Genomic DNA, 25,143 nt, shown 5'->3' on the forward strand with positions numbered 1-25,143 from the left:
GGTTGTCTTTCCACTCATTTGGGAACCTGACAGAAATGCACAATAGAGTTGTAAATTGGACACTGAGTTATAGTGGGTTTTGTCAAAGTTCACAGTGCTATTCCAGATAGCATCTTGCTAATTTAGCTGTTATGACAGGATTGATTAAGGAGGAGGAGCAGTCTTTAATATATACCTACGTATGGTGTAGATTATCTGTAAGGTTTAATTTTATAGCTGGCTGAAACAAAAGGCAATGATTTTAAGGGATAGAATTGCAAATTATTATTTGTTAAACCCTCCCAATTGTGTGTTTTCAATATTTCGGCTATCCTCAACTATTCTCAAGACCAAGGATATAGCACAGGATAGTTAAATAATTCACTTACTTCACATATATTGTTTTATGGAACCAAGAGGACATTTAAATATCCTACAGTCAAGCCATGGTGATATAAAAGCTTCAGGAAGGCCTTGCATGTTGGGTGATTATAAAACTAGCAGTTGAGGGTTATGCTCTGCGTTGCGAGTGAAAAGCACCTGTGTAAATGGCTATCGAATTCTGAGTGCTCTAGACGAAGCCTGGCTCAGGCTGTAGGGTCCGACCAGTGATCTCTTTGTCTCATAGCAATAGAACCGGGTTGCAGAAATTATTTTAATGATGTGTACAAAGTGGGTCTGTGAATGAGAAGAGGCTATAAAAACAATAGAAAAGACAGAGATGAGAAGGCAACCCCCGTCAAAAAACTCAGGGCTGGAAGCAGCGGGATGAACAGAGCCAGGATTAGGGTCACAGTACCTGGCAGAACAAGAAAGGAATACATTGGCACTCCTGCCTGTGTTATCCCTGACCTTTAGAGCAGTCTGTTTTCATGTGGCCGTGCAGTCATACGCTGGACATCTGTATTGTCACGCAAGAATACAATCTAGGGGTCTGGAGGAGCTCTGCCAGCCCTGCATACAAAGGTAAAAAAACGGATGATGTCAAGGTGAAAAACATTGTCTGTTTGCTCTGTCTTGGGTTCACTGTGGTGAACAATTCATGGTTGTGGTCCATTAGGAAGTTGCTATTTGTGTGAGCTACATTGGTTTTGTGCGATTAGACTGTGTTATATCTGTTGAGTGTAAAATAAGTCTTATGCTTGACATCAACTATGAACAATTTGGTAGTGGTCTAGAGGTTGCAAAATGCCATTTATAAATAGTGACATAAATTGAATAATAAGCAACCTTTATTATGGATTGCATATTAATAACAAAACCCTTTGCTGAGCTGGTAGTCTAAATCTAACCCTGGAATGTACTTGCAGATGTTACTTTGTTCCACTTATAAAAAAAAAAATTAGAAAATATATTGACAGCTGGCTTATCCATTTCTAAAGTACAATTTTCCAACCTTTTAATTAATGCATGACTTGAAATGTATGTACCTACTGTACCTACCCTCACCTTTCCACCAACATAAAACTGTCCTGATTGATCTTTTGTAAACTGTAGTTGTGAGTTTCAAGAAGGTAGCTCACAGATCTGTCTGGATGATGTTGGGCAGTTTGAGTGGCTGTTGTGAAAAGATGTTTTGAGAGGCAAGTGTGTGTTTTCTTTTCATCTGTGCTGAGCCTGGATGTTCATTTTGGCAGTGAGCCGTGTAAAATAATAATTGGCCAATTCCAAGAAAAAAAAGGCAAAACGTATTTGTGACAAATTCAGTCTTTACCGAAAGCCAGGCTTTCCAGGCTTTCCCTCTTGTTAAACATGTTGAAAATGCAGACCCTCCCAAAAGCCATATGACTGAAAAGGAATGTGGCTTCTGAAGTTTTTTAACAGCTGTAATTTTCTGTTTCTTGTAACTGACAGATACCAGAATGAAAGAACAACTTTTTTTTTTAAGAATTCAGGTTTTACAGGTTATTATACATGACAAGCACTCCTGTTTCAGTTTTCATTTAGCCTTTAATTAAAAAGGAGTATTCATGGAAATAAGGCTGTGTTTTCACTGCTGTAGACTCCAGTGGAGTGTATTGATCACCATCTGAGCATTGGCAGTAGGAGAGCTTCTTGAACAGTTTCACAACTGCTGTGAAACCAGAGCATTGCACAAGGTCTCACAGTGCAAGAAGACATTATCACTTACTTGACACTATTGTCCAACTTGCTTTCAAGCCCAAGAGTAGAAATAAAGCCTCACAGTGTCTTGATTATGGCAAGGAAGTTGCCAGTCAGGAGGTTAGCTAACCTGCCTAGTTAATAGCACCTGAATTTTTTTTTTGTTTCTTCAGAGGAAATTCTTGTGTTGCAAGATAAATGTAATAAAACATGGGAATAGTTTTCTTTCAAATTCAGCCATTCCAAACTTTGTTCTTGAGCATTATTTGTGAACGTTTGTAAAGAAAAATTGCTATTCTCTGTTGATTTACAACTGTTTACAAAGTTGCATGAAAACCTTGTTGATATTTACACTCCTTGCTTCTTCCAGAAAGTTCTTAAAATGACAGTGTTTAAACTGCAGGTTGTATGTTTATATCTCAAATGGAAAAGAGGCAAATTTACAATCCCTTAAACTTTAATGTCCTTAGTTTTAGCTTTCTAATACAATCTTCCGTTAATTAGAATTAAGAATTTACGTGGTTAAGGGCTGAATGCATTTCTGTTTGAAACTCTTATTACTAGTCTTATGATTACAGCAGTAAATTGTGAAAAGACACTGCTGTCTGAGACTCCTAATTAAAAAGTACATTTAGATGTATTTTTATTAATCTGAGTTTCAGCATTGTATTAAAGGATATTTATGTAGATTAGATTTCCAGCCACTTTTCTTTATGTAATTGTTATGTATAAGCTGCGAAGTTATAAGTATTGTTTAGACCTTTTTATATGAACCATTCAATTTGTATTTTGCTGACCCAGTATCTGAAGAAGAAACAGTACAGCATCTATTTATATATTTATATAAAATGTAAAAAAAAATCATCACAACACTTTCACTGGACAGTTTTATCTGTTTTACAACAATGTTCCAAAATCAAAAGAGAAACTGATATTTTATCATTATTTTTTTTTCTTTTCATTTTGTGATTTCTAAAAAAAAATCAGTACAATTTCATAATGTTTTAGCAGAATTTGCCAGCTGTGTGTGCTTCACTTCTTGGTTCCCAGCTGCCAACCCCACAGCCTCACCGCAGGGTGTTGGCAGACATTTAACACATCCCCCAGCACCCCAGCCCTGTCCAGCGTCCCTCACCGACAGCACTGCAAGCCTGCGAGCATCCGGGGAGCGCAGCCAATTAATTACAATTAATTACAAGCCAATTAATCACTGCCCACGCTCCGTGCAGTGTGGCTCAGCCTATCGCATGTCAGCGCTCAGGGGGTCCCAGTCATGTGACCCAGGCTCGAACCTGCGATCGCACAGGCCTGTACTCACCGAGCCACTCTCAAGACCCACAGACGTGCCCGTTTTGGATGAGGCAGCTTTTCCTTCTGGAGGGAAACGATGGTGCTGTTCATATTTAAAGAGCTTTCGCCACCACATTCCTTTCTAAGCCACAAAGATGAAATCCGTAAAGTAATTACTGTTACAGTGGACTGTGACATTGTTCCTCCATTTAAATTTTGATGTGTGCACACATTGCACACTCCACAATTCAGTAAGTATACATAGAATCCAAAGCAATGAGTTTGCTTGAATCCTAGAAAGTGTTAGTGCGCTTTCAACTGCATCCTTTCTTTGTCTTGTTGGTTAGCCACTGCTTAAAGGCTGACAAAAGCTTAAAAAACTCCCTCGCTTATTCAAGACCTATAAAAAAGGTTTTATACAGCTAGGCTATGACACTCATAAAATATAGATGAGAGTTTTTTTTTCCTGCTTTTTTATTTTCCAAATCCAGTGTATATTGAAAGAAAGGTGGGGGGGGGAGGGGAAAGGGAGGTTTGTATCGACGCCTTTTTGAAAATAAAGTTTGATGGCAATAAAGCAGTCTCTGAAAATTCCCTCCTGAGCCGGAGAAATAGAGTTGCCTCACAGTAATTTCATTCCCTAGCACTTGCTCCTGCACTCTTCAATATGGTCTAAGCCAATTGTAGCCAGTGATTTGGTTTTGCGCATTGGCAAAGTACCATGTAAATGGATCTGTGATGTAGTTAGGGGAGACTTCAGGATTTTAAAATTGAGAGATGGCTTTCTCTTATTCAATTAGGAAAGGATTATGATACACTACTTTATTTCTCTATAATGTGAAGTAACAAGAAAACTTTTGTGTCTTGCTCTTTCATTTTCATCACGTTCAACAAAAATTGAAAGTCGGACAACAGCAGAATACATCCGGGTAGATCTTCTCCCGTCCTCTCCCTTTATTTCCCAGTTGTCCCATCTTTTTTTTCCCCCGGATTGCCTCATGTAATTATTCTCCCTTCAACGTCTTTGGGAATTTGTATAATCAAAGACCCTTTTTGCTTCAGTAATTTGGGCAGGGTCACCTCTTGTTCCAGGTGCAGTAATGTACACCCATTATGCTCATTTTCAGAATTTAATCAAAAGGTTGAGTGTTGAATCTTAAGGAGACATAATCTTTTGGTGAAAACCAAAAAGGACTTGGTACAGTACATATTTAACCACTAATCATCACTGCACCCATCTACAAAGAGTATTACATAGTCTGTATTTTAGAGTTTGATTGACAGCTATTTTATGCTTAAAATATATTTTTAAAACACAAACTTAATTTTTAGCTTCATCTGATTTAGACTTGTAAATTACCTAAGACCATCAAGGTCAAGAACAATAGGTGACCCATCACTTAATTCAGAAATCTCTTCATGGCATGTCTGGTGATGATAGCTGACCTACTTGATAGTCCATTCAATCTATTCTACTTTATAGTTTTTCGTGTCTTAATTGTTTCAAGGCCCTGGTGTGTTTTTCAGTAAGTTGATATATCAGCAGATACTGTAATATATTGATTGATCGGATAGCCATAACAGAGCTAGCAGAATGGATTTTTATTTTTGATAAAAATAAAATATGAATAGAAGGAGTCGATCACTGTCAGTAATCCATCGCATTTCAAAATAAATCTGTACTGTGGGTTCATTTGCCAGTCTCTGTTTCTGTGGGTATTGTTAATCTTCTCTTTATTTTATGGAGGAATTTGTTTTCAGAAGATGCAAGGAAAATGGATAATTGAAAAGAAAATTCCAGAACAACTAACATATGAACACTTCCCAGATCCCATTTTCCTTACGTTCATACTCAAGTGTAGTTGTCATACTCCTCCTATCAGTTTACAAGAAAATAAGAAAGCTTGCTAACATATAGTATCACAGTGCATAATCTAAAGCAAATGTATAAAGAGGTGCCTTTCTCTTTTATTATATATTTTTTTTCATGGACAAAATACCTTTTTCAAAAGAGGGGGAAACAAGGTCAACCAAATAATTGAAAAATGTTCAGTTGCGACTTTATAGATGTTTCCTAGTATTTAGGTTGGCCCAAGAGTTTTATTGCATTTGGGAAGAAGAGTTTCGGGATAGTCTCTTGTGGTCAAGCAAGGTTATAACCTATATCTTTAATCTTTTTTTTTTTTATTGCAGTGGACGTCTGATTTCTTTATTCTTGTGTGTACAGTGAAAAGACCAATCCTTGTATGATGTGCATCATATGCCTCTACTACCTGCCGGATGACAGCGCACGTCTGTACATTGAAAGCAAAACGTGCCCAGCAATGTTCCTATTTTCTTTTCTCCAAAAACAGAGTTAAGAGACAAAAAAACAAGTTCTCCCCCTCCCCAAAAAAAGGCAGAATAAAAAGGGAGAAAACCTCCATCTCAGTTTTGCAATAATCAGTGTCTTTGCTGCTCATTGCTGCTGTGCCTTTATCTGCCTTGTTGTATTCTTCTGTCTTTGGCAGTCATCAGCTTCTCTGCTACTACTAAGACAGCTTTCAGCAGTCCCTCGGAGCTCTGGTGTGCAACTTCTCTCATGCTCCTTCCACCTTCACACACCTATTAAAGAGAGTTTGTACTGAAGACCACAGCTGCAGTCTGTCAAGGCAATAACTATCAGGAGCTGCACCCTCTCAGATGGCTGTTAGCTGACAACCTGTCACAACTAGATGTACTGTATTTGCTGTATGAAAGACTAGATAGCTCCATTATTGAGTTTGTGCAATAAACACGCTCGAATATGAATAAAGGCAAGACCAGACTTTTTGCTCCAAGATTGTATATTTTTTCAGGTTTATACGATACATAATTTTTAAGTTTTATTATGGTACTCACTCTTGCTCCCTTGGATTAAGGATGGTTATCTAAATCCTTTTCTTAAAATGATTATTGCAACAGTAACCCTGAAAATGGTCAAAGACCCTGGCAGAAACCTTCATCTTGATTTTATTCATATTTTATTTTTACGAAGCTTTCAATTAATGTACTCTCAAATATAAATGGTAATATTTTACGCCTAAAACCTGATGAATGTTTCATGTTATCATATACATTGCATATGCAGGCAATGTTTGTGTGTTTCAGCCAGGAGAGGGGTTTGGAAAAAAACCTGTTCACAGAGCAAGTACAGCACAGGCAATGTGATTAGGCATGATCATTGTTTTGGGATAGAATTTATTATTTTAACTACTTGGAATTGCATTATTATTTCTGTCTCTTGGAAATGCATTTACCTTGAAGTATTGTGGGACTGTAGAACAAGCTACCCAGCTGTTTGTGAAGCTGACATCTTGGCTTTCTTTAAGAAACGGCTGGATGTAGTTACATAACACTTGTATCTTTAGGACTTATTTTAGGCAAGGGTTTTGAATTTTGTTGTTAGCTTTAAATAGGCCAGGTTAGGTTAACGCTGTAAGCAGCCACAGAAAGCACTGCTCCAAATGGCCAAATCCATGTACAGCAGTCAGCCTGCTCTCCAGAGGCATCGCTCTCTCACCACTACTTAGGAGGGCAAGCAGACCATTCTGTCACCAGGCCCATCAATCGCTGGCCTGTGCTCACAGGACAGCCTTTAAAGATGCCTGGTTGCGGGAGTTTGAGCAATGGTTTTTTAATGTGAATTTATATCCCCTGGGAAATGGAGATGAAAGGGGAAAAAGCTAGTGAATTATCCCTGCACACCACATAAGCCACCCTCTGAAAACATTGGCACTTTTGTGATCTTGGAGTTGGAGAGCTGTTTTTCATTCTCTGTGTAAAAAAAAAAAATCACAACTGGTTTCATAATTTCATCCTCCCTTCATATATAGCCTGCGGACATTACTGAAAAGGAATCTACTGGTAATTGAAATAACCCAATTCGAATTATGATTGCTATTACTCAGTTAGCAATATGGGCATTTCTTTTTCTTCAGTTTCCCTTGGACAAAGTAAAGCTGTCTTGTCTGTCAGAGGCAGTGCATAAGGATTTGAGTTCTTAAGTCATATTCATTGTACTGAGACATTGCGAAACTAATAAGCTGCTCGGCTAGACATCTTGGGAGTAGTTATTATTAAGAATCAAATATTATAATTTTGATTTAATAACAAGTATTTTCTGAAGCTATAGTGTTGAAGTCTCCAGAGTTTGGTGTAGGAAGCACAGTTCAATTGAATCATTTGAAGAGGGGAAGAAAAAGACCAGCTCACTGTACTTCTGGGGGTCTCAAATGTGCTGGGCTCAGTAGCCCAGAGTCTAACCTTGTAATGTAGTGATCAGCATCTCAGGCCCACCTGGGAGACAGCTCTCCAGGTTCTCCAAGCTGATTTAAATCTTCACTTTACTTGTAAAAACAAACTAAATCCTGACAGTTAATCAATGAATCATTTCATTAAAAAATAAAGTACAAATGGAACATTAAAAATGGTACAACCTCTTAACCTTTGAGGACTGAATATATAAGCATTTAAGATTAATAACTTGAAAAGCTGCCGCATAGGAAGGCTATATGTATAGTATTTACTTTGTTTCCCAAGGAGCTTTTCTAAAAGCTTTCTTTCAGAGACTTAGCACAAACTGTTAACACATTCTAGTCATGCAGATGCCAGGAGTTTTAATTATTTAAGCAATGAAGTGGCACTTAAAAAGAGCCTGTTTTGTGTTTTTGGTCTCTTAAAGCAAAAGCGCTCTTTTATTTGACATTTTCTTGCTTTACTGTTCAAAAGGCTACGGATGATCATGCTGGAAGCAACAGTAGCCATATTTTGAGATCTGCTGGTGTCATTGCTCGGTGAGTTGCTAAACGCTTTTTTTCTTTTGCCTTCCAGGGAGCCTACCATACGAATTTAAAATAGTAATCGCAGGAAACCATGAACTAACGTTTGATAAGGACTTCATGGCTGACCTGGTGAAGCAGGATTACTACCGCTTTCCTTCTGTATCCAAGTTGAAACCGGAGGACTTTGACAATGTACAGTCACTCCTTACAAACTGTTTATATCTACAAGACTCAGAAGTGACAGTCAAAGGATTTCGAATATATGGGACCCCTTGGTAAGCTATTCGTTTTACTGTTCACTTAATTGGGAAATGCAGAGCTTTCCTTTTATTCTTCTCACTTCTCAGTACATCTTGCTGCAGGGGTCTGATGCCTCACTGTCTAGAATACATTACACAGGGCAACAGAGCACACCGGAGTGTAGAATTCATGGAGGAAACTCCTGGGAAGATCACAACTCTAGAATCAAGATCTCCTGTGCATTGTTTTAGCTTAACATGCATGTTTGTTGGGGAGCTGTTTTATTCTGCATTGACTTTGAACATTATTAGAAATCTTATTTTGATTTGAATTATGTTATTATATTTCTGTCCCCCCCCCCCCCCCCTTGGTCAGGAAGTTGCCATCTTGCTGTCATCAAAATGATTTGTTCTCATGAAGTAACATTCATTTTTCAGCTTTGTAACTTAACTATATTGAGAGTTTGGCTGTGGTCATCTAACAATGACCTTTCTAAAAAAGAATAACACTTATCGTAAACAAATTGAAGATCCAGTTCTTTATTGCATTGTGTGTGTGTGCCAGGTGTTCTACATGATGCTCTGAATCCTATAGCTAAACATAATGGGAAATTCCATAGGAAACAGATGTGTTCTTACATGGTTCCTCTGTATTTTCCTTTTGCAGTGATTGCATCTAAGGTAATTACAGCTTGCAATTTAAAAAAAATGTTCAACACCTTTTTAAGAAATTTCAAATACCCACTCAGTTTGGACTCTCTGATCATTACGTTGATGACCTGTATCGCAGTAAAGACCCCTGTACCCACACAAGGGGAGTGAGGAGGTGCAAAATAGCTCCTCCTACCTGAACGCCCATTGAGCTGTTCATCAGCAGCCATATCACCCTGCAACTCACAACTGGCAACCCAGTTAAGCAGGTGTGAGCCTGGTCTGTACCTGGATGGGAGACCTCCTGGGAAAACTAAGGTTGCTGCTGGAAGAGGTGTTAGTGGGGCCAGCAGGGGGCGCTCACCCTGCGGTCCATGTGGGTCCTAATGCCCCAGTATAGTGATGGGGACACTATACCGTAAACAGGTGCCGTCCTTCGGATGAGACGTAAAACCTAGGTCCTGACTCTCTGTGGTCATTTAAAATCCCAGGGCGTTTCTCGAAAAGAGTAGGGGTGTAACCCCGGCGTCCTGGCCAAATTTCCCATTGGCCCTTACCAATCATGGCCTTCTAACAATCCCCATCTATGAACTGGCTTCATTACTCTGCTCTCCTCCCTACTGATACCTGATGTGTGGGGAGCGTTCTGGCGCACTATGGCTGCCGTCGCATCATCCAGGTGGATGCTGCACATTGGTGGTGGTGGAGGGGAGTCCCCAGTACCTGTAAAGCGCTTTGAGTGGAGTGTCCAGAAAAAGAGCTATATAAGCGTAAGCAATTATAATAATAATAATAATTATTATTATTATCTTTCGATAGGTCACAGGTGCTGAAGCAATGTTGAATGTGGTTGAAGGAGAGGTTCGTTCATCATTGACATCATAGCGAGTCCTGGGTTACTGTTTTGTTAAGAGCCAAGAGACGCTGATCTCCATCCTAGCCCTGACTGAAATCAGTCTTTAAAATTGATTTAGTTTTTGTGTTTTTTGAAGGTGACACTTGAAGCATTCCTAATGGATTTAGGTGTAGGCCTGCTGCTTAGCTATGATTTCATTCACTGTTGTGATAACATCAGCTTTTAAAAGGGGCCTGCAGTCCCAATTTCTCAGACTGGCTATTCAGTCTCGGTAACAAAATAAATTCATTGACAGTATAGAATTAAGCACAGAATTTTGAACTTTGCGAAAATACTGTAAGTCACCATGTTGTTTCAAACCACTGGACTTGCCACGGGCGAGAGTGAGAGTTCCTACGAACAGTGACGTGAAGCGGCCCTTCCTGCTCACTAGTCCCTGTATGTATGTGATGTATGAGCGAATAAGTACAGGTTGTGCAGCAGACATTTCAGCACAGAAATGTTCCAATGTGATCTGCATGCAAAGTTAACAATTAGTATTTGTTGGCAAAATGGTCTTGAAATCGAGAGCAATGTTTCTATTGGATTAAAAGAGATGTATTCACAAACCTGCTTGTTTACAATGTGGTAAGGCGGCTTCACATCACCAGTCGTTGCCTTGTACTGAATTGCAGAATATGGCACTGCACATACCTGGAAATTTTGTTTATTTTGTAAGTTGGAGGTTTAACAGATTACTGCGTACATTTTACTTTTATCATGGTTTGAAATGCACTTATCAATGCTGATACAGTCTAAACCTGAAATATAGAAATATCATTGCAGTCATTGCATTGAAGTGGCTTTATTCTAAATCATACCACATTAATTTGTGTAGATGCAAACGGATGAAAGAAACAGTTGCCCTGTTGTTGCAATTATTAATCTGTTTTTATTTTAAGTGCTTTTCTGAAAACATTTTATGCGTTGGTGAAAACATTTAATTTTTAAGCTGAAACCGGCTACTTTTACGTCAGAAAAAACGGATTCACAGAGCAGTGTCCCCAAAGTCTATATTTAAAGGTTGCTATTATTGTGAAGCTAGCTGACTGACAAAACAACAAGAAGCAAGGAAAATCCAAAAAGGGCTATTGTTTATTAATTTGGAACATGGTATTGTCTTCTGTGGTACTTTGACCTGTGGGCAGCCGAAGGGCTTGACCCTTTGCACGACCTACATGTCCTTTGAAAGGTTTCATTTACTGGACCTCATGGGTGGCCGAGCTGGCTACTTCATGTCCGCAGGATGATTGTGTTTCACTATGCTCCTAAACTGTAGTTTCCACTTGTTTTGAGAGTCAAGGACTAAATACAGGTACACCGAAGCAAATGTACCAATTTCTGCATTTCTTTATTCGTGTTTGAGAAATGCTCATGTACAATGTAGGATTTTGGTGGGAGTATTTAACGTTGGTAACATAACCACCTCTGTGCAGTCATTGCTTTACTGGCATACAGTAGATGGCCTTTGTGAAAGTGGTTTCCAATGGCTAAGAATTAATTTATCAGTTTATAAGACATCTTACCCTTTCTAAAGCTTAGGTCAAAAAGGTTTTAGTGGTGCATAACACACAAGTATTATCTAGAGGAATTGTTATAAAGTGTTTGACAGTCAAAGGTAAATCCCTTTATGCCTTTTTTCTTTCTTAAACACTGTGGTTCATAGGAAAATTGAATCTGAATGCTGTACAAAACGTCAGTTTAATAGGCTATCTGTTCTAAACCTTTTAGATACTGAAATCGTATGTACATCATGGTCAAAATATATATATTTTCTAAAGGATTATATAAATAAGATTTTCCTCCACATCTGATGTGCTGTGTCGTGAGGCTACTGGCTCTGAATCTGTGCTGAGTATGTGAAATTTTTGGAAAAAGAAAAGCACTAAGAAAATGCAAGGAATAAAGGTATAGAGGTGTAATGGTTAAATCTCATTTTACTCACTGCACAATAACTGATGCACGGATGCGTTCCATTGTTTTAATTTTGTGGGGATTTTTTTTTGGAAGGTGCCAGCAGTTTCTTTTAAATGGCATTTAAATCAGGCAGATTGTCAAGCAGACATTAGCATGTGTTGTGTTCATAGCATATGGTCCAACAGTTGGATAAGACACAGTGATCTGGTTAGACAAGGGACTGTACCTGGTTAGATGATCATTATAATATTTTCGATTTACCCCGTTCTAGAACATGGCATAATTGAACTAATCATGAAGACTCATTAATTAGAACGTTGTAAAGACTTATTTTTTAATTCGGACTAAAGCAGGCATTAAGGAGCAAACATGTTGCTGGCAGTGACGTGTAGCTGTCTGATGCATTTGGAGACACTATAATTCACAAAGCAGTTAAACTGAAATGTAATGTTTTTGTTGCCTCAGGCCTACGGCTGTAATAAACAATTTAGTCGTCAGCACTACTATTTTTTTTTTCCTTTTCTGTTTTAAGCAAAAGGATTCAGTTTGAATGAACTTCAAATGACTTGCAGAACACGAGTTACTGTCATGATGTCATGTGTGGCTGCTGTTCATCCCAGGGCAGGGAAACACTTGAAACAGCAGACCTAGAGTGAGCTGCATGCTCTGCGCTGGCTTTGTGCAGGAGGGGTTTACTGTATCATGGCCTTGCCAAGCTGTAAACAGCTGCCTTCTCAAAGAGGCCTCTCTTCAGCCCTCTCTTGAGGGAGGAGGGATGTTATCACTTAGTTTGTTCCTGAGTGCTGAGACGTGCAGTCATTGCTGGGCAAAGTTCATACAATTATGTAATCGAATCCCCTCGTTATTCTGCTGTGCTAAGCTGGTCAAGTTCAGGGAATAACTTGGCCGAACCAGTCTGAACGAAAGATTCTCATGAGGGCTCATTAACCCTTCACCTACATTACATACAAAGCACATGTGTCCTAGGGGCTGTTAAAGTAGCCTCTTGTTTTCCTTTTGTCTAGGGATGTTAACTAATAGAAATCTGGTGTGTCCACTTTTTTTTTAAATAAGCAAAAATAATGTTAATGAGATTAACACCATGGTTTCAAAATAAAGTTTGCAGAGTGGAATATATTCTATGCGTTTTATTTTTTTAGTGTCAAGTTATGACAACATGTAGACTTCCCAGTTGTGCTTGTATTGAAATTTCTGAAGAGTTATGATAATTTACCTCTGAAACAAATCACTTGTAGAGCGACCACATGTATATTGTTCGCTTTTGAGCAGAAAGCACAGTGCAGTTCTCAGCAGAGCTAAAACAGTGATGGTTTGAACCGAGAAGTAAGAAAAAGGACAGTAGTTAATTTCACTCTTAAGATCGCCTGCGATTGCACCAGTTTCTGGCAGAGGGTTAAGTGCACAGGAATTAATAATTCAATTTGAAAGACCCGGTAGTTACCTTTTCTCACATAAAATAATCCCTAAATAAAGCTTAGTGACTCCTGTGAAAACAGGAGTGTAGAGCAAAAATCTAACCTGTAACTGGAGTCTGGTTTGATTTAGGAAAATGGTGGGACTAATGGTTAGAGATGAGTATCATTTTTAATGTTGTCATTCTACAGTATTTTCTAAAAAACATAATCTGCTATTTTTTTTTATCATGTGCCCTTCCAAACGGCAATTGCCAAGTGTTTGTCTCGGCTCTCAAACACAACCCATGAGCCCAAACAGGAAGAGCAGAGGCTTTTTCAGCCCACCTCCCCCATTGAGCCAATCATATGTTAACTCACAGGAGGGGGACACACTGCTGATTGGAAGAGAGGCGCCATCAGCCAGAAGGGATTTAGAGCATCAGAGAAATCCCATCCCTACCCACAGTGTCACTAAGCCTGCTGTGCTTTAGGGTGGTGAATGTATGGAACAAGTCATGTTGTTAAAGCGGATGCACTGGCTTCTTTCAAGAAATCGTGGGATGTGTGACCATGGATCAGTTAGCTACTCTCAGATGGGCCTCCTGCACCAAATGGCCTCCTATCATTTGTAATGGTTCTTATGCTTTGCTGCATGGAGCACAGTTTCATGAGTTCTGGAACATGGAGCTCAGTCTCTGGTTGGAATCTGAGCTGCCCAGGAGCTACTGTCCTTCCTTGGTGTTAAACATTTCTTTGTGTTTGTTCTCATTTTGTCAGAATCAGTCAACAACTGAGTATAAGAAAACTCATTTGAATAGGTTTTAAGCCTCTTCTTTAGTTGGTTTATTGTTAGTCTGATTTAATTAATGGGGACAAAAAAAACAGAAGTGACCGAGATTTGATCTGGTTCATAAGAACACTGTATGAAATACCTATGATTTTCTTGCTGGAACAACATTTTAAATGGAAGTGAAGTGAAGGGACTTATATGGTTATCAGTTCGTACATTTACTTACAGACGGCATTCAGAAAATGCATACAATATTCTGCAAATTTGTCTCATGTGTTTCTTGGAATAACTACTGCAAATGTGTGCCATATATACATGGCATCTTTCACAGTGGGAAAACCAGACAAGCACATAAATGCCACAATCAAGCATATAGTGTACAAAGCAATCTGTTGCGAAGAACTGGAAATTTGCAAGTATAGAGCTGTTCTATGTTAGGTCATGTTATTCATTGCACTCCTTATGGCACATCAGTAGCAGCACCTAAAAGTGCTTTGCGTGCTACATCAGTGGAAAATAGAACTAGCAGAAGAAGAATTCAGTTTGTTTTACTGGCCTAACTACCGTGAAGTATTGATGTCCCCTTACAACCATTTGTTGGCTGTTTTGTTGGTAAGAACAACAAACCTGTAAGAAAAAGAAAGATTTTTCAGAAAAGCCTGATTACATGGCATGAGCATGCTGTTCAGAATATTTGAAACACAAGTGGAATCCTACTTGCATGCAAGCGTAGCGGCTGGAACATTCACTTCATTTTTTTTGCTCATTCTAGTAGTATTTCGGATAATGAAATGCATAATGTTCACATCATATTTCCCTTCTTAATGACCTCTGCTTCAGTAGTAATGAGTGTCATTCTCCCTGGGCCACTGCTGTGTGGCTGAGGAAATGTACAATTCAAGTTCAAGGAAAGCTGAGCGGACCTCTCTCCTCCTTGGGGAATTAGAGCATTGTTTGTTTTCACGCTGCCAGGTCAAAATGACAATGGAATTCCCCGAGTGAAGCAGGCTGCCACTATGAGGTATTCACTTTCTGAAGATCTTGGAAGCTTTCCTCTGTGATGCTAATTATAGCTTCACTCTACCTGCTAACGCCTAAAAGATTTTCTCTCTCCTTTAAGGACTAAAAGATAGTTCTAAATTACTCGCCTTGAATAACATTTTATTGAGTAGGTATGCGCAAAGAGACACTGAGTTGTAGTTGGCCTAGGCACTGGTGTACTGTAGCTGATTTTATGAAGTTTGACCCAACCTTGTTTGGTTGTCAGTAGCTAATTGATCTGAGGAACTTTTCCAGTTGTTTCTTGAACCATGACTGTGTAGCTTGTTCCAGACTCCCTCAATCCCGGTGCAAGGAAGTGCCTCATGTTATATTATTAAGGTACTTTCCCTTAGCTTCCATTTGTATCCATTTTTCACTGCTGATTTTGAAGAATGCTGTTGGGTTGATTTTGTTAGTGCTTTGGATTTTTAATGCATGAATCTGATCCTCTTGTAGTCATGGCATTCTCACAGGGATGTATGTATGGAATGACTGTTTTTTAATCAAGGAATGTTAAAAAAAACTGCTTCTTGATATTGTTTACTTTTTATTGTTCCCACAATTCTAAAATACCCAACAGAAATAGTTTCACTCTAAACACCTTATATTTTTCTTTAATATATTTTTAGACCTCAACATTTACAGTCTTCATAGTTTGTTTTTTCTACCAGCATGTAACAGTCTGCACTAGTCTGCAGCATCATCAGACAGGTGTTTGTCGAGTTTAGAATTCCACATCTTTTCTGTTTCCTTTGCTGTTTGTACTGTTATCACAATACAAAATCTTTCTCTCTTGACTATTATCTTTGAACTTCACTCGTTTTCTGACTGTACCAGAATCTAGATGATTGACGTAAACCAAGAAGAGCTGTAGTCCTAATACAGATCTCTGGGGTACATACTGTATGACCCCAAAATGAACATTTGTCCCATATTTTTGTCCAGTAACCTGTTATGTTATGGACAATGGTATTGCTATTGTGCAATGTACAAATCTCTCATTTTCTGCATTCAGCTTTGAAATTATTCAGGTGATACTACTACACTAAATCAGGAGTATCTGCAAAAGCAAAAGAAGGTGTATACATCTTTATGATAGATGAAGCATTTAAGCATTTTCTTCCCTGCCTTCTGAGAAATGTTCCATTTACATAAGTTTTACATTTGTTTTCTTTTTTCTTATCTAAATGAAATGTATACAATTAATTCAGAATTTCCGCTTTTACCCTGAATCATATGTGGTTTTACATGCTTACCCAACTATTTTGTTTGGCTACATTAAGTCACATTTAATTCAATCTATTTCATATGTATACAGATAAAAGTGCTGACAGGGCAGCGATCGTTGTGTGCTATATGTTTTTAATTATGATACTTCTTTAAGTACCATTACCTTTGGCAATAAGTGATGTAAGAAGTCTTGCTGCTGCCTGAAAAGATTTTAAAAAATACATATTTGGTTGCAAAGTCTTAGACAATTAGAGAAAATTTCAGGGGCCCTTGGCCATGACCAGTGAAAATCGCCTTCCACTCAAACAGGAAGCGGTCATTGTTCAGAAATATCCTGCCCCTTTTGTTGGGGGGGGGGGGGAAGAGGACTAGCAAACACAAGAGGTGACCTTTCTGTCCCCCTGAGGAGCAAAGTAACAGCAGGCCTCTGTTCTCTTCACAACCTTTCTCCCAGGGGTAGGCCAGGGGTCAGCTTTGTCCCTTGTTTCTCCTTTCACAAAGGTTTTGAGATGAACTGTGGAGGGCTGGGTTAATAGACTGTTTTGTAGTTTTGTTATTTTCGGGAGGAGCCACAGAGCATGGAGTCCTTGTTAATTTAATCCGTTTGTAGTAATAAGCCATTTTGACTAATTGGAGAAAGCGTCTTTGTTTTTTGTTTTTTCCAAATGAGCCGTGTATCTTATCCAAGAAAATCTTCATATGGGGGACATAAAACCACTGACAAAATTCAGTTCATTGAGGTTTTTTTTGGCGACACGGACTCATGGCCCTCTTACACAAATCGAGCTACAGACCAGAGTAATTGCAAAACAGGTTCTAGGGTTTCTAAAGCTTGTTGTCTTTTGGTGTTCAGATACTTTTGTCATTGCTATTTTCTTACACCCAAATTTCACAATCTTGACTTTCAGAAATTGTTTTTGAGAGCCACGTCTACCTGCTTTGTCTTTCTCCCGGTCCTTACTTAATGCATCACTTTGTACGTAAAGCAGCTGGCTGGAACAGAAGCTGCCCAGTGCAGAGATCCTTTCCTCTAATCCTCCCAGGCTTGGATCGCCATGTGATTGCAGTTACTGAAGTTGAAGTGAGGTAACGAAACATCAGGCTGGCTTGTAAATTACTGGGTGGCAAGGGGTTTTGATCCTGTTCCCATAGAGTAGAGTAGCATAGTACTGCCCCTGCCCCAGCTCTAAAATTAGGAAACAGTTTATATCTTCAAGTCCTTTGAGTTGAGAATTATAGTGCGCTCCTAATAATTTGGTGAGCATCTGAACCTTCTGTGGCTGGGCCTGTCATGTAAGGCACTTGTAGATGTGTTTGTACTAGGATAGTCAAATGTTTCTCATTTGCTTAAAAAGGATCAGCTTATAGGCTTGGCCATAACATTTTTAATATTTTCATTTGAGGTCTTCCATATTAATCAGGCAGTAGCAATTTTTAGGTTATGTGTTTGTTTGTGATTTCTGATTGGCAGCAGAAAGGGCATGTAGCACTCCTAAGAATGTAAGCCTGCATGACTGTATTAAATAAATATGCATGTCCTTATAACGTGCTTTGATTTGCAGGCGCCAGGCTCCTATTTCGTTTGTCTTGGCTTCAGGCCTCCCACTTGGTAATGTGAAAATCCCAGGCACTGTCTACACGGCAGCCAGGGCTTCAGCATTCCTAACGGGCTGCATCTTCACATCAGGCACCTCTGATGCAAGGCTGTGTTTCATAAATCTGCGCATTGATCAGGATTGGCTAATCCAGCAAATAATTCAAAGTGTCTGCCTGGATTTTGTGGTTCTCTGGGTGCTCATTAGATAACCAAGCACAACTGAATTAGCAGGTAAAAGGGGTTGGGCCACAGTGTAAAAAAATCAGCCCTTATACGGCAACTCAAGTTGTCTTTTGAAGCCTTTTTTTTTGTTCTACAGCGGAATTGGATTCTATCTCCAATTAAAAATTCAACAAAAGATGCTAAATGTACGGGGGGGAAATGTGTTTCTTTTCTTTTCTTGCTGTGCTTGAACATTTAGGATTTTTAGGGTGATTTGGAAAATTAAAATACAGAGTTACAATTTTGTCAGAAGCAACAGAACCTTGTAAGAACTGTCCCTGAAACTTGAAATACAAGTTTGTTACTGATACTGACAGATTTACCAAGCCTGGGTTGATACAGACTTTAAGGAGCCTTCATTCAAAAAGGAGTTCTGATGTGCAGGTTTCAGGTTGGGTTAGGGAATGTATTCTATACAGTGTGATGGAATTTCATGCTCACACCCCTACCTGTCCTGGGCATTGTTCACTTGACCCTACCCGGCTGATCTAAATCATATTGTTTTGGAGACAGTGAACATGATTAATAGACGTTGAGCCTGAGGGTAGTTGATTTGACTGATTTTAAATGACTTTGAAACCTTTTTGAAAAACAACTCTCATGTACGTTCTTGCAAATGTTCGATTACCTTCTACTCATTTGATTTTCAATAAAAAAAGAAAAGTAGAACAAAAGAATTCATATAGGTAGTATTAGGATTATCACCCTTAATTCAGTGCTTTTCATTCTTTTATCAGGATTTTTCTGCAGTATTAACAAGGATGTCACTACTGCTGGTTCTTTGGGGTTTGATCTGAAAGTGTGCCATAAATTATGAATGTATTTTGTAAATCATTAATAGGCAAGTCTTGTGAGTGTGACCACCTCTGCAACCACTGCACTACTGTCTGGAAAATGTTTTTGAAGATAAATACAAAAGTCACTTTTCAAACCCATACATCTGACAATTTTGAGAAACAGGAACAGTGGGCCATTTGTGTGTTTAAAGATCATTCATGCATTAGGCAAGGCTTTGATTACCAGTTGATTTATAGGATCAGACTTCAGAAAACTAGGAGATGCATTTACATGGCAGACCTCCGGATTTAAGATGGTTTTGCTGGTTTAATTATGAATGAAATTCAGCACTGCTGCAGATTTCCTTCAGCTGACAGGGTTTATTGAACTATGGAGAATTTAGCTAAAAATGAGTATGAAATGAAAGATCAAACCAAATCATTACCTTCAAAACACTGTCTAGAATGACTTCCTTTCTTCACCTCTGTGTTGACACGGTCTTGTCTCTATAGTAACCGTGTACTTTATGGAAATGTTTTTGATTAGACGATTTCTGTTTTTAGGGACTTAAGAGACTTTTGTGTTTCATCTGTGAGAGCTCAACAGGCCCTGCAGGGATTGGTGTTGTCACTGTGTCAGAGGTGTAGATGAGGTTATCTTTTTGATCGTAATGGTAAAAGATGGACATGTCATTATGAAAAAGCCCCTGTGGAGAATTCTTTTTTTTATTGCACCACAAAAAAGCAACGAGGAGTGATACATTGCAGTTGGCTGCAGACGTCTTTTCGGCACAGAGCACAGAGATGGCTATTTTCTGGAATGTTTTTGCAGCATCTATTCCCAATCTTGTTTTCTTGGTACATTTTTAGTGGTTACATTAGTTGCTTCCTAGGATCGCTTCATACCATACAGTGCCTGTGTACAAAGATCTGTGAAAAGACGCATTAATTTCAGAGCAGTGAGATTTTAGATGTGCTTTTATGGAAAGGTCACTTTATTGGACAGCAGTCTAGCTAGTAACCCCAATATCTGAATTCTACAGATATCTTTTTTTTCCAAGGGACATCTCACTAATAGCTGTTTCATCATTTTGTTATTTGTTTTGACTAATGTCATATTGTCTAACAGTGCAAATATGTATATGTTTTGTCTCAGCTGTACCTAAATGTTTTTGATGTTAATTGAGAGGGTAAGTGCGGTGTTGAATATTTAAGCGCTTTGTAGATCTCCATCTTCAAAGTGGAGCGTAGATGGGACTGCAATATTGCTCTGAGTGCATAATAAACCTTTTTGCAGGAGATCAAAATGGAGCACACTAATATTAACTACTTGGCTCAGTTGGGGAACATTTAGCTAAGTTCAGGTAGTATTCCGTTGAAATTCATAATTCTTTCCTAGTTCCCTTGCTTTTTCAAGGTCCTAATTTGTCTCCTTTTTAATGTGCATTCCCTTAAAGATCAGTATTTTTTCAAAATGCTTTGTTTTGCATTGTTACAAAAATAGACATAGAGCATTTAGTTTTTTAGAGTACTTTTTTATCATCTCTAATATCAAGATTCTTTTGTCCCTTTTCCTTCATGCATTGTGCTCTGTTTATGGTTATAGGCAAGGTGCTTTATTTTTATTCTCCTTGATAAAAAATGTAGAACACCACAGCCTCAGTAAAAGTGAGATCCAATATTGAGGCTTTGTTCTGTTGTGGGGGAGTGTATTACTCTTTCCCAGACACTACCTGCTTATGCTGGTGATTGCAGTGTGACCTTTGACTTGCAGGAGCAGTGGCATGTCAGCATTAATTAGTTAGCCATGTCTGTAAAACTCTCCAGATCCCGATCTAGCACAGCATCTCTGATCAGTATTTGCTGCATTGTAGTCAAAATACAACAGTTTTACTGATAGCTTAACCAACACAGCAAAGGCTCCTGCTATTACATAGAGCACCTCAACCATGCAGAAAGAAGGGGAGGCCCTTTATTTCTACTGGACGTGTTCTTAACAGTGAGACACCATAAGGGCTCCTCTTTCTCCTGACCCGTTTAGTGTTTTAGAGTCATTTTAGTGACTGGCAAGACGTGTGCACAGCAGTCTGTGGTAATAGTCATTTATTACGAAGGTGAAAGATGCTCAGTGTTCTGTTTCATACAATAGTCGAGATACTAACTATGCAATAAAAGTATGGGTTTACCAGGCTTACATTACAAGCTTTGTCAAAGTCTCATGCGGTTGCATGATTGTTGTGCTGCTGTTTTGCAGCCACAGTTATCTAGCTTATTATAGAAAACCTAAACCACTTTAATAAGCATTATGCTGCTACATAAATTTAATGACCTGTGAAACAAACAGTATTGCGCCTATTACAAATTAATGTTAAGTGACTTGTTATACAAGCAGGGGTTATATGGAGTCATATAAATGCTTCGTAAAAGAAGGAATGGTTAGTGCATGTAAGGCGATATATTTGATAAATTTGATAGTGCTTGGTAGTCGTTCTGTTTGTAAAGCACAAAACTTGGGCACTGGTGATTATCGGAGAGTCTGAGAAAAGAAGGGCTTTTTTTTCAGATCACATGGACCTGCAGCTGTGGAGTGTAAAATAAGTGATCCCTTTTCTGAACTAACACCAGTTTAATCAAATGCTCAGGAAAATCTGCACAGCAGGATGCAAAGGCTAGACATGTTGAGCAGCTTGGACACAATGTCTGTTTTATATTCTATATGATAACAGTTGCTTTGCGTGTTTAATTTTTTGTCTCTATAACTTTGGTTTCAAGGTGCTGTGCACTCTTGCTAAGCACTAAGCGATTGTGCGATAAATATTGAAATATTCAAGTTTCCTTTAGTTACATACCCATAGAAATAGATGGAGACTACACGTTGGCTATGAAGTCTGATTTATAAATAACATGCATTAAGAGTAGCATTTCAGTGGGAGAAAGCACAGTTCTGAATGTAGATAATTGTCCCTGCTCCATTATTTAGGTTCAGTTGAAAGGTTAGGCATTTAAGTGCTTTTGCAACCCAAAAAGAAATGTGTACAGAGACTTCTAGGTGCAGTGTTAAGTGCTGCAGGGTTTAACGGTGCTGTTTCCAAAGGGTTTGGGGCTTGACAGAAGCAGACCAACATAAAATATAAATATAAAAGCTTATATTCAAATGTACACTGCTGGCTAGTCTCACCCTGTTCTGAAGTGACTTGCTGTAACATCTTTTATCTTAGTCTTGCTGCACTAGCTAAAAGATAGTGCAGCAAGACAAAGATAAAGGAGGTTAAAGCTTTGGTTTTTGGCTTCTGACAAAATGGAGAGATGCGGAGCAGCAGAGCTTCAGGCTGCTGTTAAGATGTGAAAGTAAACTCCTCATAATTTTGAATATTGCCCTTTATTTAGAATGTTTCTTTGCAAAGACTAGGAGTTGAGCTATGCAACTTACATCTCATTTGGAATATAGACAAAGATTTGTCTACGCACAGCTATTAACATTTACCTCTGCTATTTAAAAAAGGCAGTGAAGTCTTTTCTTGGTTCATAAATGTTTTTAAGAGTTTCATCCAAGCAAATTATATTCTAGTCAATTAGCATTTTAAAGATACAGGGTTCTAGTACGTGTTGCATCTGCCCCATAATTATAATTAGAATTGGAGACATAAGTATTGGTACTAACCTACATGTAGCTGTCTGTATCTCTAGATTTAATAGGAGGTACATAAGAAAAGTTACAAATGAGACCAGGCGGCTCAGCCTATACTACTCATTTCACTGCTAGTATCTTAATTATGCAAGAATTCCAAGTTATTTCTTAAGGATGCCACAGAGTCTGTTTCAGCAGTATGCCCAAGGAATCATTTCCAGACTCCATCCTCTGTATAAGAAGTGCCTTCTGGTTTTTGTCCTGGTGTGCGTGGATGCTTCAAAGCTGGAAAAAAAAAGCCTTTCTAAGAAACGTTTTTGCTTTTCTTTGTAAATTTCAATTTAGTTCTTTTTTAGTGATTTTTTTTTTATCATGCTCATTCGTGTGTGAGCAATACAAGTGTAATTATTAGTACATGGAAGGTTACATGTAGTGTCTGTGCCACTTCTAAGATAGGATGTCTTCGAGATTGTTAACTGGAACATGAACAAGTACACCAATGAGTGTCCTTCATGGACTGAACAAGAACTTGTACGTTCTAACATAATGCTTTGAACGTTTAATGTAAGAAGCCCATTTATTTGCTTATTAGACTATATGTAGAGTTTATCATAATTATTTTGAACAGATCTTCATTTTAAATGAATGAATGTGAATGACAATAATTCAGACATTTCAAAGTTCTGGATCTATGTATATAGTAACATTTTCAACAGCACCAACATTTACATAAGATAGTGTTTTTTTGTTAATTTGTTAAATATGCTGGTCTCAGGCTATATCATGAGCTATTAGTAGATGTGCCTCACTATAGTAGCCTGTAAAAGTCTAGAAGTTTCAATAATATTCTGTTAAACTAATTCTTATTCATTTAGCTTTTTGGATCTTCAAATGAATCGGGACAGAATGGAAACCAGTCATAACAGAATAGATCAGCATCAACAAAATGTCATTTATTCTTTTAAAGAAAAAGCAGGTCAAAACTTGAAAAGAGCTTTTGAATGTTAAGATTAATCTAAGTCACTAATATTGGTACAGTTTTTTTTACCACGCTGATTTATAGATAACCCCTGGCATTTTCAGTTCAAGGTTCTAATGACAGCCAAATGAAATCCGGATGACTTAAGAGACAGATAATAAAGTGAGGACAGTCGCAGACAAAAGCTGCGCTAGAGGTTTATTGAAAAAGGTGCATAGCAGTCAAGGCAAATACTCATGCCAGTGAAAGATTACACCCATTTATATATCTCGAGCAGTGTTGAAAAGTAGGCACTCTGTTGTGTATTTATTCAGGCATCAATCACTATCAAGCTGGTCCCAGTACTTTACTGTTTGTCTGTGAAAGCATTGTAATCTTATTTTTATCTGTTCCTTCCTGTCCCCCAGACAGTTAAAATAGCACAACCAGAGCCTTCAGAACATCTTAATGGATTAGCTGCTCAGAGATACAAAGTGACCAGAGGAAGGGTTTTATTTTTCTGAAATTTCTTCCTGTGAAGATACTAAAGATAAAGGACGACCATATTTTTGGGGTCAAACTGGGTAATGTGGGGTCTGTCTGTATTTTATGTCAACATATATGCAATAGTTAAAACATCTTTTAACTGTTAATATATTTATCTATTTAACTTTTTTAATAGAATTTCATTTTTGTATTTACAAGTTCTAATCAATCTTTTTGCTCTTACGTGCAGTCACAAGGACAAGAGGACACTACCCTTCACCTTTATCAAGACATTGTGCTGCAGTAGTTCTATGTAGAGAAGTTTAAATATGTAAATAAAATGGGGCTTTTATAAGAATTCATGCTATTCAGAAACCAGTAATAGTCACTCTGTTCACATTGGCCTTTATAACAGAACCTTGCATACAGTAAATTATTATTTGTGTGCATATGTGCCACAGTTCTGTTAAAGAAATAAATTGACACTGAATGTCTTGCAAATATTTTCTAGTGCACTTAAAGGTTTTTGGTTTACATCAGTAGTTTTGATTTTTTGTTTGTGTGGCATTTCATTTCCATTTATATGTATATGTCTTGCAAAGCCTGAGAACAGTGTTATGTTTTATGACTTCCTTTGCTAATTGTTACTGCTTGCTTTGTCCTCAAGATTGCAGCGAAGAGTGGCAGGCGTTAAGTCATTATAATGCATGCATGTTTCTTTATTGTCTGTTGTTTCCTTAGTGCTTCTAACTGAAATTCAGAAAACCCTTAGCAGTGAATGAAGAGCAAAATACTTGTAATGCTTATGACAAAGCTTTTTGTTGTTTGCACAGACTTCCAAGTGGTCTCAACTGTGACCTTCAAAGTAAGCCCGTGAGGTTATACTTTATTCTTTCTGTGCTCCTCCACAAGCTGGCGTTTGGATACCTGGTATATGCAGGAAAATGTGCATTATGTATCCCGCAAAACAGAATTTTACTCCTGTAGGTACGGGGCTTACCTGTTTGTAGGTGTATTTGAGGAATGTACCTGTTCTCTTAGTCATGTATCGCCAAAGGTTTGGAAGACATTTCCTCCAAAATCTTATTTGAATAAATTGTTTTCTAACAACAGATGAATGATGC

The 25,143-nt window shown here is 38.3% G+C and overlaps 1 protein-coding gene across 1 annotated transcript in view; it reads left to right on the plus strand.

Annotated features, from left to right (window-relative positions):
- LOC148819545 (metallophosphoesterase MPPED2) overlaps window positions 1–25,143 on the plus strand; it is a 56,441-nt gene that overhangs the window by 17,301 nt on the left and 13,997 nt on the right. The window contains exon 4 of the mRNA XM_088934801.1: window positions 8,224–8,449. Coding sequence (XP_088790927.1) covers window positions 8,224–8,449 — 226 coding nt within the window. The remainder of the gene's footprint in view (window positions 1–8,223; window positions 8,450–25,143) is intronic.

Source organism: Atractosteus spatula, chromosome 16, assembly GCF_055471065.1.
Source record: "Atractosteus spatula isolate fAtrSpa1 chromosome 16, fAtrSpa1.hap1, whole genome shotgun sequence".
Lineage (NCBI taxonomy): Eukaryota > Metazoa > Chordata > Actinopteri > Semionotiformes > Lepisosteidae > Atractosteus > Atractosteus spatula.